The sequence below is a fragment of the Geotrypetes seraphini genome, chromosome 13 (genome assembly GCF_902459505.1).
Source record: "Geotrypetes seraphini chromosome 13, aGeoSer1.1, whole genome shotgun sequence".
Taxonomy (NCBI): Eukaryota; Metazoa; Chordata; class Amphibia; order Gymnophiona; family Dermophiidae; genus Geotrypetes; species Geotrypetes seraphini.
The window spans coordinates 2,258,829-2,274,440 of record NC_047096.1 but is presented as its reverse complement, the minus strand read 5'-3'; the positions used below and the strand labels follow the sequence as shown (position 1 = coordinate 2,274,440).

Genomic DNA, 15,612 nt, shown 5'->3' with positions numbered 1-15,612 from the left:
GGAGTTCTAGACTACTGCAACGTCCTCTACCTACCATGCCCTGCCAGCATGATAAAACAACTACAAACCGTACAAAATACTCTCAGAATGATCTATTCCTTAAACAAATACAACCACACACTTGGACTCACACTGGCTGCCAATACAAGCCCGAATATTATTCAAATTCTATTGTCTATTATTCAGATCCCTAAACGGATCTGCCCCCACCTCCCTGAACGAACACCTCATCCAAATCAACTCAACAAGACCGAGAAGGGCTCAAACCCTATTCATTCACCCCCAATCAAAGGCACACTGCATGACGGCCTACTAGCCACCCAAGCAGCAAAGTTTGACCAACACCTTTCCAACCTACTAATGAAAACACTGGACTACAAAACCCTCTGAAGGGAAATAAAAACTTTGCTGTTCAACAAATTCGTCAAGACAAACTAATGCATTACCTCTAATAACTCTACCAGTACCTAACCCTGTACTGTCCAGCAGCCCTCTTTTGTAATCCGCCTAGAACTGCAATGTAACGGTAGCATATAAGTCACCATTGTAATGTAATCAGCTGGTGGGAGCTTTGCCGGGACTGTCCCTTCTTCATGATTTGCCTCACGCTAGTGCTACTGGATTTCTCAGAAGCCTTCGACATTGTGGTTCATAATATCAAGCTTACAAGGCTGGTAGAAACAGGTTCTTGTGGCACGGTATTTACATGGTGCAAATCCTATTTGATACGTATCATTAGTGCCAATGTGGATGAGCAGCATCGGATAATAGTCATCAGTCTTGACGAGTCTTGGCAATCTCTCTGTACCATCTTAGCACCAGGTAGACAGCATACCTTCCAGGACATCATGTCTGGTCTGCAGATGGATGCTTCTGTACCCCTCAGAAGGGAATCACCAGCCATCACTACCTTACGCTCCTAGTGGGCATGGATCCAGCAATTTTAATGATTTCAAGCTTTAGTCCTTCTTCTCCGTGGGATGCTCCCATCTCCTCCACGTCCAGGGCTGCATACCAGTTCTTCAATTCAAGGGCAAGTAGAGTCACAATATCAATCCTGCAGAGTTCCTTAATCTGAGGCCAACTGTCTTCCCCTCAGCACAGCCTCTTCTTCCCACTGCTGGAAATCTTTGATGCTTCATGAAGCATTTCATCAATGTACCTCTCATTGTCACAGATGCTTCTCAGTCTTGCCACCTCCTTTCTCAGTTCCTTTACATCCTTCATGAGAGATTCAAGCTGAAGACAGCTTGCACATGGAACCACTCACTCCCTCTGCCTGGGTAACATTTTCAAAGAGACAGAAGCTGTAACCTGAACAACCTGGTTGACTGACAGAGACTGATGGTAATGGAATTCACTTAGCGAAAAGAAAAGTGAATAGCAGACAATGTGCCTTAAAGATTGGTTCTGGGGCTGATTCTCTTTAATATATTTGTGAGTGACACGAATGAAGGGTTAGAAGGAAAAGTTTGCCTTTTTGCAGATGACACAAAGATTTGCAACAGAGTGGACACCCTGGAAGGAGCGGACAACATGAGAAGTATCTATAAAACTTAGAAGAATGGTCCATATATAAATCTCATATCTAAATTGTTGGCTATTTACCACACCAAGATGATGGCATTCCAGAAAACCTGGGACATCTAAGGGACATGGAAAGACACATCATTGGACAAGAACGATTCCTCTCCTTAAGCAAAGAAGATACAGTGGAGACTACATCAATGGGAGGATGGGGAGATTGGACCGGACAGACAGGGAGGGAGGGATAGATGGGGTATTTAGTATTGCTGTTGTACAGATGAGAACTTCTGTTTTGATACAACTGTGATGGCCATAAGAATATTGCACCGCTGATTTGCTGGAAAGGCTTTAATTTTGGACTTCCTATGAAACAAACAAAAAAGAATGGTCTAACGTTTTGCAGTTAAAATTGAATGCAAAGAAGTGTAGAGAAGTGGTTCCCAACCCTGTCCTGGAGGACCACCAGGCCAATCGGGTTTTCAGGATAGCCCTAATGAATATGCATGAAGAAGATTAATTTAGAGCACTGGTCTCTGACCTGGGGGCTGCCGCGTGAGCGGACTGCTGGGCGCGATGGACCACTGGTCTGACCCAGCAGCGGCAATTCAAAGAGAACTAGAAGATATGAATTGAGGTTGCAGGATGGTAAACTTAGGAGTAAGACACAGAGAAAGAAGAACCAGAGAGAGAGAGCGGAGACCGAGGAGGCCTCAAGGCAGCATAACAAAGACCTTTATGATCATAGCCAAATATACAGTAATAACTCAGATGACCTGACATGGCAGCGTTTCAGTAACAGCCAAAGTAACGGCTCAGCATTTTTCCTTCCCAAAGGCGCTTATAGAGCTCGACAAAATGTGAGACGGTTATGTTGGTCATCCCTAGAGTCCAGACACAGACACTTCTTACCTAAAGGTAGATTTGACCTTTGGGAACTTGCTGGACGGTCTCTGCTTGCTCCACTGGTTGGGGCCGAAGGGCTGCAGGAGCTCAGCTTTCCGCTGCAGGAACTGGTTGATGTGGGGACCTGAGAGCTTTTGGGTTTTGCTGTTAAGTTTAATGGTTGCGAACTTTCCTGGAAGAAAGAAAGCGAGAGAGAACGGTTTCATGTTCCAGCCTTTCCTGTAAGTCAGTCCCAAACTGATCTGGTCAAGGTCCGATTCCCTCTCAATAAAGACTTTGAGAAACAGTCTGAAAGCCATAAGCCTCAAGTCTCCTAGTGCTCCTCCTCATCCTAGGGTCCAGCAGTCTGCCACTGGAGCGGTACCTGCATTTGGAGATGTCCTGATCCAGAGGGTCTCTTCACCGCTGAAGGAGGGCTGTGAAGCAGCTGCATGGGATAATCCACTATTTGGAAACAAGAGAGACACAGTGAGCGAATGAGAGAACAACAGGCATCAGGGAAGAGTTGATACCATAACACCACATCCATCCACAACACCAGACCCCTCTACCACACCATCCACAACACCAGACCCCTCTACCATATCTTCCACATCCACAAAACCAGAGCCCTCCACCACACCATCCACAACACCAGACCCCTCTACCATATCTTCCACATCCACAAAACCAGAGCCCTCCACCACACCATCCACAACACCAGACCCCTCTACCATATCTTCCACATCCACAAAACCAGAGCCCTCCACCACACCATCCACAACACCAGACCCCTCTACCACACCATCCACAAAACCAGAGCCCTCCACCACACCATCCACAAAACCAGAGCCCTCCACCACACCATCCACAAAACCAGAGCCTTCCACCATGCCATCCACATCCAACCACAGCACTCCATCAAGAAGCCACAGATCTGCTATCCACCATTTCCATCCACAAACTACACACCTGCTACACACTTGCGCCACAAGCATCCTCACCCGGTTTGCAGGGAATTGGCTGAATGGGAAGTCCAATCTGAGGATCAGAGGGCACAGAAAGTGTCTGATGGCTGGGAGGGAAGGCAGGGATCATCACATATGGCATGTTTACCTGCTGGAGAAAAAGCAGAAGAGGAGGGGGCCTCAGAAGCAGACACTTAAGGCTCCTTTCAGCATCACAAATGCAGTAATGGCATCAGCCTTCCATCCTGGCCCCAGGCTATGTGCACAAATAACCCAAATCTGACTTATACACTACAGACTATGGGCTAGATGCACAAAAGATAGCGACTCGATTGCTGTTGGCCAATTCTCCAGCAGCGATCGATACACTATCAAGTTTGCGTACAAATCATTTGCTACCGATCAATCGCTCAATGAGCCATTGACCATGCGCAGAGCCCTAACAGCAGCGACAGGGGAAGCTGTTAGGGTACCGTGACACCTCTATGGCACCGAAAATGGCAGGAGGGACGCCCACTCCCCACCCCCCTTCCATGACAGCGATGTGGCAGGAGGGGATTTTTACACTTTTACACACGCAAAATAACTGTCCCATTTTAAAAAATGGAAAAAAAAAAGCAGATAGACCTAGAGCAAATCGGTTTTTACGATCGCTAAAACCCCATTTGGAACAGCCAAGTGATGTTAGTTCATTAATCGCTTATGGCCTGATTGGAAAATGGGCGATTGAGGGGAAAAACACGCAGTGGGCCGTTTTGTGCATCGGGTCGGTAACAGCGCAAAACAGGACTTTAGTGCCTCCCCCCATATATTTCCTCCCAGTTCACAAATCTTCAACAAAATCTATCCCTCCCCTGTGTCCAGAATGCTCTTCCTTCTGCCCCCTTCTCTCTCCTCCTGACGCACAGACGGCCCCTAATTTCCCCCACATATGCAGCTAGCCCCTCCCTCCTCCTGAGCGCACGCTCACAGTCCTCTTCCCCTGGATGGGATGCAAAGCGAGTGTGTGCTCCCCCCAATGGATTTTGAATAAAATGATTCCTATGTGGATCGGCCCAGACATCAAAACGCAGCCACGCTTTTGCCCCTCCCCCCCTCACCTGGATCTGCTGTTGCAGGAGGTTGATCTTGTGTTGTTGCTGAATCAGCTGCTGCTGCTGTTTGGCAATCTGTAAAGATTTTATAGTTCATAGTTTATTATTTTATAGTCCGCCTTTAACACAGCGGATGACAACAGAACCAGAACATCAAAAGATAAAAAACTGGCAAAGAAACCTCAATGCTGATATTTCATCTTACAAGAGAGATGACGTTTAGGACAGAGCAGAGAGATATAAGAAGTAACCAAGTCCTGGTCCCTGAAAAAGGGCCACCCGCAAGGTGTGACGGGGTCAGGAGAGCTGTCGCCACTCTCTTTGCCCCCGATGCACCAACTTCTACTCAGTGAGTTCTCTCTGCCACCGTCTCCACTTATGGCTTCACTCTGAGTGACAGAGACGGAGGGGTGGGCCTTTCAGAATGACCGATATCCTAAAGCCTTAGAAAACAAGCAAATAGCTTGCTTCAGAGTGTCACACGGTAGCTGGCAGACGGCATGAGAGTGCAAGAAAAAGGTGCAGAAGCAGTCACTTAGCACATCAGCACAGCTGGGTCAGTGAGGTTTAAGACGTACCCACACGGAAAATGCTTGGTTGCACATGTACTAGGGATAAACTTAGCCCTACAAAGTGCCAGGCTGATCCCAAAAAGCAGGTCCTTTTCCTTGCAGCTCATACCAGAAATGAATAAGCAATAGATTTCCTCAGATTACTTCGGCCCAGTTATGATAATTTAATATATATGTGCATAATTTAATTGATTAATATACATAGGAATTATATTATTCATGTATAGATATGAGATGGGGGTGGGATATAAATCTTGTAGTTATATATTGTTATGGAATTATCAAGTGATAATATAATATGTTGTGTTCATATCTTAACATACACTTGATGTATATGTTAAAATGAATAAAGATTTGGAAAAAAAAAAAAAAAAAGAAAGCTAAAACAATGTTATGCACCATGCAAAATGAGACAGATAACAAAACTGAGACGATCATTCTCCCTCTGCACAGGTCTCTGGTGCATCCCCATCTTCTGTGCCTGGTTCTGCTCACCCCATCTCAAAAAGGATGTAATGCAACTAGAAAGGCTCTGACAAAGGGCAACCACAATGATACAGGGGAAAGAACTGCCTTCTGAAGAGAGGTGAAAGAAGTTAGGGCTGTCCATGAATTTATAAACTTCGGTTCTAATGAGTAATTGCGGCGACCTGCAATACGTGCTGGGGAGAAAAAAGGCCATTTCACAGGACCCTAGGAAGTAAGAGCCAAAAGCTGAAGACAAGAATTAGCTTACACAGGCATCACATTAACCCTTTCACTGGTGGATGGTTTACATAATGCAGATCTCCCCTAAGAGCCATAGAAGACACCTGTTGCTTCTGAGGCCAAATAAAGGGTTAAACACCACAAAGCTAACCAGGGTGATGCCTTTATGGTCAGACTACGAAAAAGACATTTTTAACAATCCGGGTATGGAAACGATTGCTGGTTAAATAATGAAATATTTTGATACCCACCTGCCAGGAGTTAGCATGGATCTGGTTTTCCCATCACATTATAAACCAGGAAATTATACTGCTTTGTCACCTTCTGATTATCCATCCGTTTCTCATCTCTTTTCTCCCCCCTCCCCTGGAATGCATTTATGTTTCACTAAATATAATCTTTTACTCATTTCTGACCCAAAGAAGAAAGTACTGTCTTTGAAAGCGAGGTCAGAAAATGTACTAAATTAGTCCATTAAATAAGGACCATTTTATCTTTTTTTAAAATTTCTATTCATTACCTTTAAAAGTGGATTAACATAGCTACCAAACTATTTTCTCCCAGTTCTCCTTGGATAAAATATCCACATAGCGCATACTTTTTCCCACCTTTGAAAATGTCTAATAAATTAATAAGGCACAGCTTCCCTTCATGTGGGCTCCTCCTCTCGTAAAACCACTTATCATCTTTTTAACAAGAGCTTCCGCCATTTTGTCTGGCACAGACTTAAGCTCACTAGGCCGTAGTTTCTTGGGCCACCCCTCGAGGTCTTTCTGGAAACAGGAATTCCATCGGTTCCCCTCCTGTCCTAAGCTACAGTGAACAAGATCCTGTGCTATCAGTCCACTCCGGTACCTGCTCTTGCTGCTGTCTGGCCAACTCCATTTGCTGCTGTTGCTTCTCGAAGAGCATGGTGGCCATGTTCTTCTGCTCAGAGTGTGCGGTCAGCAGCTGGTCCCGCAGGTTGGACAGCTGGTTAATCATAACCAGCAGCTGTAGCTCCTTCTCTGCAAGGCTTTCCTGTGTCCCTAGGCACAAAGCAAGTTAGTTAGTGAGACTCAAACACAGGCCTTTGCTGAGCTTCCCCAGACAAATTTTCAATCTATACACATTAAATACAAAGTTCATGGTACTTTTCCACCATCATCTGGGTACTCCTGATGTCTAAACTGATACCGATAGATGTATTTTATTATAAGACGATTTATGTATTTAATTATATGACTGTATGAAAGTGTTTGAATGGTAATGATGGTATGTTTGGTTTTTGGTATGAATGGGAAAACAATTGAAGATATGCACAGCAATGTTCATTTTATTTATATTAAGGATTCTATTGTTTTTTGCTTATTATAGATGATTTAGGAATTTAATTATATGACTGTATGAAAGTGTATGAATGATAAGATGGTATGTTGGTTTTTGGGGTGAATGAGAAAACAATTAAATATATTTACAGCATTATTCATTCTATTAGTATTAGAGAGTCTATTGTTTTTTGTCTATTATACGATGATATATGAATTTAATTATATGGCTGTATAGATTTGTCAGTATATTTGCTTTGTATTGAGGTTTCATTTGTATTCTTTAGTATACTTACATGAGTTATATGATAAGATAATACGTTAGGTCAAGGCAGGAAATTGTTTCATGAACTATTTATTCAATGCCAAATGAGATAACAAATTAACAATATATATGGTTAATATTAGGGATTCTCTTGTTTTTTTGTCTATTATAAGACGATATATGAATTTAATTATATGATTGCATAGATTTATTTATTACCAAATGGGATAACAAATTAGCAATGTATATGATTAATATATATATATTTGTTAATATTATTAGCTGAGTATAAGGGGATTCAGTTTGGTATATATCTAGAATGCCTAGGGGGGATGGCAGTCGCTAGTCGTTATGCACGCTCCCAAGTTTATGAGATATTTTAAGGGAGGGGGTTAGGGGTGGGAGGGGAAGGGGAAGGGGTTTAGATAGGGACCCTGGATGTGGGGAGAACTCTTACTTAATTATGTAATCAAAAGGGAATCAGGAAAATATTTAGTAGCATGGTATAAAAATTTAAAATGGCTTTAAAAATATTTTCATTGAATGTCAATGGGCTTAACCATCCTATTAAGAGAAAAAAAACATTCAATTTTTTAAAACAGCAGGAGGCGGACATATATTTTATTCAGGAAACTCACTTATCTGCTAGTGAATCGACCAAGTTGGAAGGGGTGGGTCAAGCATAGTTTTTTTGCTCCTGCAGTGGGAAAGAAGGCTGGGGTGGCTATCCTAGTAAATAGAAAATGCCCAGCTGCATTTAGGGCTCCTTTAACAAAGGTGCGCTAGCGTTTTTAATGCACGCACTGGATTAGCAAATGCTAGCCGAAAAATTACCGCCTGCTCAAGATGAGGCAGTAGCAGCTAGTGCTCATGGCATTTTAGCGCGTGCTATTCCGCGCGTTAAGGCCCTAATGCGCCTTCGTAAAAGGAGCCCTTAGTGTAATTTCAACAGATCCTATGGGAAGATGGATTCAGGTGCACATGAGCTCAGGAAAAGATATTCTGACACTTTTTAATATTTATGCCCCTAATTCAAATCAGGCTGAATTTTTCAAAACTCTTCAACAGTTGATTCTGCCACTGGTTTCTTCTAATTTAATAGTAGCTGGGGAATTTAATGCTGTTATGGATCCATTGTTGGACAAACAACCCAGTAAGCTAATAAAACCAATAGGAGTAGATAATTTAGTACAGTCCTGTGGCTTGAAAGATATATGGCGGATTCTTCATTTTAATGCTCGGGAATTTTCTTCCTGCTCATTTTCAAGAATAGATTACATTTTTGTTTCAGATCAATTGACTCAGCAGGTTACAAAAGCCAGCATAGATCCAATTATTCTATCTGATCATGCTGGAGTTTGGATTGAATTTAAATTTGATAAACAAGATTGAAGTAGACCTGTTTGGAGATTCAATAACACATTGCTTGCAGATTCAAACTTTCTTGAGGAATTTCAATTAAAAATCAATGAATATTTTCAACTCAATGTCTCAGAATAAATCTCTTTAGAAACATTGTGGGATGCTTTCAAAGCTACAATGAGAGGGCAAATCATTTCGTATTCGGAACACATTAGGAAACAACTTAAAATGGAATTTTCTAGTTTGGAACAAAATATTAAGGATTTGGAGTCACAATTGGCCTCGAAATGGGAACCAATTACTTTACAGGCTCTCTTAAAAGCTAAATATAAATACAATGAGATTTCATCTCAACTGGCTAGGAAAGATTTGTTTTCTCAACAGGCTCTGTATTATGAAAACTCGAATAAAGCAGGAAGATTATTGGCTAATTACCTCAAAGCAAGAAAAAAGTAAAGATTGTAGCTATTAAAGATGAGAAGGGTGAAACCCATTCTCAAATTGGAAATATTTTTAACAATTTTTGAACTATTATAAAGCTTTATATTCTTCTGAGCTTTATTCAAATAAAGAACTTGAGGGTTTAGAGTTTTTAAAGTTAATCAAGGGACCAAAAATTCCCAAGCATATAAAAGGAAATCTTGAGGCGCCTATATCACTGAAAGAACTTCAAGCAGAGTTGGATCCGCTCCAGGTGGTGATGGTTTCACTGTAGAGTTTTACAAATCATTTCAAATTACATTAGTACCTCATCTTTTAAATTTATACCAGGCTCAACTAACTAAAGGTTGCATTATAGGTACTATGGCAGAATCTTTAACTATTGTTTTACCAAAGCCAAATAAAGATCCCATGTTGGTTTCAAATTACAGGCCTATTTCTTTGATTAATGTAGATGGAAAACTTCTGGCTGTTATTGGCTTTACGCTTGGCCAAGGCTCTCCCTTATATTATCAGTATGCACCAAATGGGGTTCGCTGCTCAAAGACATTCTTCAAATAACACCAGATTGGCTTTTCATGTTAAATTTAACAAAAGCCATGGAAGATCCGGCCTTCTCTGTATCTTTGGACCGGCAGAAATTTCCTGTAGACCGGCACCGGTCCAAGGACTAGTGGTTGAAGAACAGTGCACTAGATGATGTGATATTTAATGGGAAAATGCTTGATTTTTCATGATTGCAACAATAATTTGGTATTTCAAAATCTCAAATTTATAAATGGTTGCAGTTGAAGCAGAAGGGGTTTCCCTGGTTGGCAAAATCCAAAAAATCAGTATAGCTTGCCAGTCCTATGCTTCCAGACAGATTTCCTAGGGCATCAGGCCGTCCAGTGGTATCAATTAATATCTGGTTATATGAATAAGAAACCAAAAACAAGTTTGAGAGATATTTGGAGAATTGAGATTAAGCAGCAGATCTCTGCATCTCAATGGCCACGGATTTGGTCTTGGAGGATGAGGTGTACAGTGTCAGCATCTATGAGACAAACTTGGTTTTTTTTGTTGCATAGAAGTTTTTGGACCCCTGTTTGTTTACAAAAATTACAGTTCAAAATCTAATAGATGCTGGCACTGTCATCTGGATATAGGGACACTGGATCATTCATTATTCTATTGTCCTTTGATACTTAATGTCTGGAGATCTATTTGGAGACATATTAATCTGATTCTAGAGACTATAGTTCCGTTATCATATGAAGTGGTGTTATGTGGGACGCTGTTATTTCCTAAATCTCCAGAGGACAGGCATAAAAACAGGTTATTGGGCTTAATGACTGGGGTAGCCATCTAAATGATTACAAAACATTGGAAAACTTATGACCGACTGAATTTCACCTTCTGGTGGAATTCGTTATGCTTACGTTACCAATATGAGAAGACATTTTCTGATGATCAAAAAAGCAATAATAAGTGGTTCAATCTGACATGGGGCCCATTGACAAATTTCATGGATTCTACTTGAATAGTTCATTATTCCCTTATTTCTGGTTATCAGTTGCACATCCAGGGAGGGGGGGTTGTATATTGGGATTGTTTTTTTTCAAATTATATATATGGACAAAATACTGTATGGTTTACTTATTACATCGAGATTGGGGGGAGGGGGTGAAAATGTTTTTCATGAATATTATTGAAAGATGACTGTTGTTTTATATGTAAATTGTATGAATATCTGTAAGCACTGATTTTAATTTACAAATGAATAAAGATATTTAAAAAAAAAAAAAAAGTGCTCATTGCGAAAACCACTAGGAGTAAAAACAAAAGTGTAGGTTAGTAATAAAAACCAATTCAAATCAATTAGACACTTCCTTTCAGATGGATGGCTTTTTTGGGTTATTTTAAAATACAACTTTAGTTAACAAACGAGCAGACCCCCATTGGCTCTCAAAGCTATATGCGCTGCCTGAACAGTGGCAATTGAGGCACCCCTAAGGGAAAAAGTTTTGGGGAGGTGGGGGAAATGGGGGGGAGGGGCTCGACCAGTTGAGTGTGGCACCCCCAAAAGGGTCCCCCAAGCTCAATCCAGCACCCACAAACAGGGACAAGAAGGCCACTAATCCAATCCAACAGGCCCTAACTAACCAGAGGAAAGACTGCACAGCCCACTTGCACTGTGTGCTCTCAGTCTCCACCTGCTGGCAGAGAAGCATAAACCCATCTGTTAATAGAGGGTTAATAGAGTGAGCAGACTTGATGGGCCATGGCCCTTTTCTGCCGTCATCTTTCTATGTTCTGTGACAGTCTGGAGGGACGCTAAAGAATCAGCATTTCTTTGGATTTTGACCACTGCCAATTCAATGAGATTCAAATATTCAGTGCCAAGTCATTTCTGGCCTGGAAATTATGCAGGTATGGCAGATGCCCAGCATAGTGAGCCATGCAAGGTTAGGACACCCTTTTGTGAGGTTCTATGCGGCCTGTTAGCTCAGTGGGAACCAGCACTCAACATCACCAATGTCCGCATAACTTCCATCTCCTTCCCTACTCTGCCTTGGGACTGCCCTGGCACGTTCCGCAGCCATCACACCGGTTTTTCAACAACAACATATAGTTAAGTGGCACTGAAAATCCGGGGATGGCCTGCTCAACATGGTTTAAGCGGACAGGAACCTCTCCTATCCCCATCACCTCTCTCTCTCCCCTGAGCTCTTCAAAGTAATTGCAATGCTCATCCCCAGAGATAAAAAATGGGTAATTTCAAACAGCTTCTGAAAATTGCTCCCCCTTAAATTTGAAATTTAGCATCCAACTTCAATAATAATAGGGGAGGAGAGGCCTAGTGGTTAGAGCTGCTGCTTGAGCACCCTGAGGTTGTGAGTTCAATCCCAGCCTGGGCAAGTCATTTCCCCCTCCACTGCCCCAGGCACCACAGTGAGATTGTGAGCCTGTTGGGACCTCTAGGGAAAATATTTAAGAGTATCCAATTACTATTTAATGTACTGTAAGCCACTTTAGGTGAATCTCTTCATGAGCAGGCAGTTGTAAATCCCAATAATGCTGGCAATGCCGAGCCTCTTTCTTACCTTTTACATCCCTGCTATCAGAGCTGCCACTTCCCAGAAGCCTCTCCTTCCAGTCACTTGAAAGCAGCTTCTCCAGGGTCGGCAGGACTATCGGAATTGCAAGAAAGGAAAGCAGAGGCTGTAACTTAGAGGAACCCCATCATAGCCTAGCAGGAATCTCACATCGCAAGCAAAGTTAGCACTGCTGCGTGTCACGCAATGTGCTGCTAACGCAGTGGTTCCCAAACCTGTCCTGGGGGACCCAAAATATCCCTAATGAATATGCATGAGAGAGATTTGCATATAATGGAAGTGACAGGTATGCAAATCTCTCTCATGCATATTCATTAGGGATATCTTGGGTCCCCCAGGACAGGTTTGGGAACCACTGTGCTAACGTGTCTCGGTGGTGGGCAAGGCATACGCCTAGTTTACCTTCTTTCAGGTTTCTATTCAGCTCCAGGTTTTCTTGGCGGACAGGTTCAAAGGCCAGTCCTTGACAATCCGGAAGAGCAGCACCCGATGGGGAGCCAGTTGCCTGTAACATAGCAACAGGAATGCAATTACAGAGAGAAAGGCCAGCAGAGCACACTGACAATATCCGAGGGTAGGCACAGAGAAACAGAGCGTTCGGATGGTATCTAAGGCAGGTACGGAGCAGCAGAGTGTATCATCAGCATCTGAGGGTGGGCACAAAGCAGTGCCAAGGGCAGTGCCAGGCAGACCCTAAAAATGGCAAGGATAGATCAAGATCAAAAATGTATGAGTTATATGGCAACACTTTGGTCAGACTGACCGTGTAGGTCTTTCTCTGCCGTCATCTACTAGGTAACCATGTTACTCTGCTGGATCTAACAATAGCAGAAAACTTTGTAGAGATCTGAATGGACAAAAAGCATAGAAAGAATGTCTCGCTAGAGAGCAGATATGAAGATCGAATGAGAGTTGTCAGTTAAAGTCACTCCAAGGCAGGTGAATGAGACTTCTGATTGGATAGGAGACCCTGCAAAACTGGAGAAAAGGCAGGAAAGAAAACTGGTTAACCAAGATAAGTACTAGCAGATTCTCCCTAAGCCAGTCAGAGATTTGAGGGAGGCAGTGTTCGAGCAATGATAAATTTGAATGAAGGGAATCTGCATGGGGCACCAGGAGAATACCACCAGAGTTACAGAATCTTGAACAACCATAGCCAGAAGGTTTAAGATCAACGTTGAACAGGAAACATCTCAGGGAAGATGGGGTCTCGAGTGCAACACGGAGAGGTGGGGAGGGGAGGGGGTGCTTAAGGATAAGAGCAGACCTGTGTTGGAGAGCTGGACTCTGCAGGGTCTCTCACGAGCTGAAGCGCTGTTTGTGAGTTGGCGAAGTAAGGATCACCGGCTGCTGCTTCCCACGGAGATTCACAAACACTGCTCTCCATCTCCTCCTCAGTTTTAATAGCACACTTCACCAAGTCACATGTGCTGTCCCGCTCCAGATGGGGAGACAATGAACTCCTCAATGACATCCTACAGAGAGATCACATAACATTTAATAAGAATAAAATGAACAACAATATAACTTTCTACTTGTTTCATGCTGCTCACGGCATTTTAAACTAATGAGCAGAAGCAGAATGCAATACAGGGAACAACTGAGTACAAATAATTATATCATCTTATAAACAGCTTAAAACAACCACTGGCAGGGGTGGCTTCTATAAAGAAATCTTCTTTATATACTGTTAAAAAAAAAAAAAGAATCAGACGTTCATAGTACCAACCAAGATCCTTTTCTAGAATATATTCAGCCCATACGACAGATCACACTTCTCAGAACCCAACCAGAAAAAACACAACGGAGGACCACCGAGCCCTCCCCAGCTCATAACCAGCTTTTAAGCAGACATCCTCGACGCCTATCCCAGGCTCTGAAGAAGAAGTTCATTACTGCTTTTCACACTTCACCAGGAGCTAATCGATAATTGAATCGATTAACCGAACAGTGCCTTTGAAACTACGAATTTATGAGTTTCACAATTTTAAAATTTCAAATTGGGTGTCCTGACGAAGATGATCAAAACATGGTCTGCCTAGGGACCCAGGACCCCTACTATACTTTTTGGAGATAAAAACGGAAGAATAGCCTTACTGGGTCAGACCAATGGTCCTTCAAGCTCAGTAGCCCATTCAGGTCACTAGTACTTGGCCAAAACCCAAGGAGTAGCAACATTCCATGCTACCGATCCAGGGCAAGCAGTGGCTTCCCCCATATCTTTCTCAATAACAGACTATGGACTTTTTCTCCAGGAACTTGTACAAACCTTTCTTAAAACCAGTATCATAACTTTAAAGAAAATATCAAGTTTAGCTAATCAATTCAATTACAGTATTATTTAAACCTTCAATCTTTCAATTAATTATATGCAGTGATTAGGCGATGGGTCCTCCTACTTCTGAGCGTATGTAAAGATTGAAAATTGGCTTAAGTATGAGCTTTAGTTACATGTTTCAATGTTTCTTGCATATCCCCTGGCCCCCGCCTCTCCTCTTCTTCCCCCCACCCAGCCTGAAAGTCTCAGCTCACTGGGCATTAGATGCAGCCTCCTCTTGAAATGTCCGTCTACATCAGTAATGCATGTTCTGACTGTGGGAAGCAGAGACCAAAGATCAAACCACAAGAAGCACCAAGATTATGACCATTTCATGGTCAATGTTTTATTAGTTTTCAGTTTGGGGTTTTGTTTTAACCTAAACAACTGGAAGATTTTATTTCTGCAAAAGAGGAATTAGGGGTAACTCAGATTGGTTTGAGGGCCAATGGTGGATTTTGTGATGTATCACCGTTTCTCCTTTGTTTTCTTAAATGTTAATGTTTCCTTTTCTTGCAGATGAAATTTAGGATTAATTATTTGGTTGCCACAATGTTCCTGTAGGTAATTGATATTGTAAAAGTTTAATAAATAATTTTTTTTTAACAAAGAAGCACCAAGATTGAATTCATACATCTTTGTAATAAAAACTATGTCAGTCATGCACTGAGACCCTTCTGCCAGCATTTCTGAACATGACGTGAAAATGTTAGTTCTCTGGCAGCGGAAACCCTCCAAGGCTCACTATGAGAGAGCAGTGTCAGTCTGGGCGTGGCTAGAGACCTCCTCACGTCCCTTCACATCATGGTCTGTTGCTATTTTCATCACCCCCACTGTATCCAACTCAAGCCAGTGAAATTATTGTAAGTCCACTTCTGCTTTCAAGGTTTATCTCACCCAAAGAAAGTTAACCTTCTAAAGAGAGTCTCCCCAACTCCTATCAAGTTACAGATGACCCTTGAATACCTATCTGCCCCAGGTACATTAGATAAATTGTGAGCCCACCGGGACAGAGAGGGAAAATGCTTGATTACCTGATTGTAAAACCACTTAGATAACCTTGATAGGCGG

The 15,612-nt window shown here is 42.3% G+C and overlaps 1 protein-coding gene across 3 annotated transcripts in view; it reads right to left on the bottom strand.

The window, feature by feature from the left end:
• Window positions 1-15,612, bottom strand: part of SOX13 (SRY-box transcription factor 13) — a 36,365-nt gene that overhangs the window by 9,287 nt on the left and 11,466 nt on the right. For 2 of the 3 annotated variants that reach the window (XM_033919145.1, XM_033919146.1), the window contains exons 3-10: window positions 13,492-13,699; window positions 12,627-12,729; window positions 12,213-12,299; window positions 6,607-6,779; window positions 4,478-4,546; window positions 3,414-3,528; window positions 2,795-2,874; window positions 2,437-2,602 (exon numbers count right to left, since the gene is read on the bottom strand). In XM_033919145.1, coding sequence (XP_033775036.1) covers window positions 2,437-2,602; window positions 2,795-2,874; window positions 3,414-3,528; window positions 4,478-4,546; window positions 6,607-6,779; window positions 12,213-12,299; window positions 12,627-12,729; window positions 13,492-13,699 — 1,001 coding nt within the window. The remainder of the gene's footprint in view (window positions 1-2,436; window positions 2,603-2,794; window positions 2,875-3,413; window positions 3,529-4,477; window positions 4,547-6,606; window positions 6,780-12,212; window positions 12,300-12,626; window positions 12,730-13,491; window positions 13,700-15,612) is intronic. The other variant, XM_033919147.1, reaches the window with a different exon arrangement.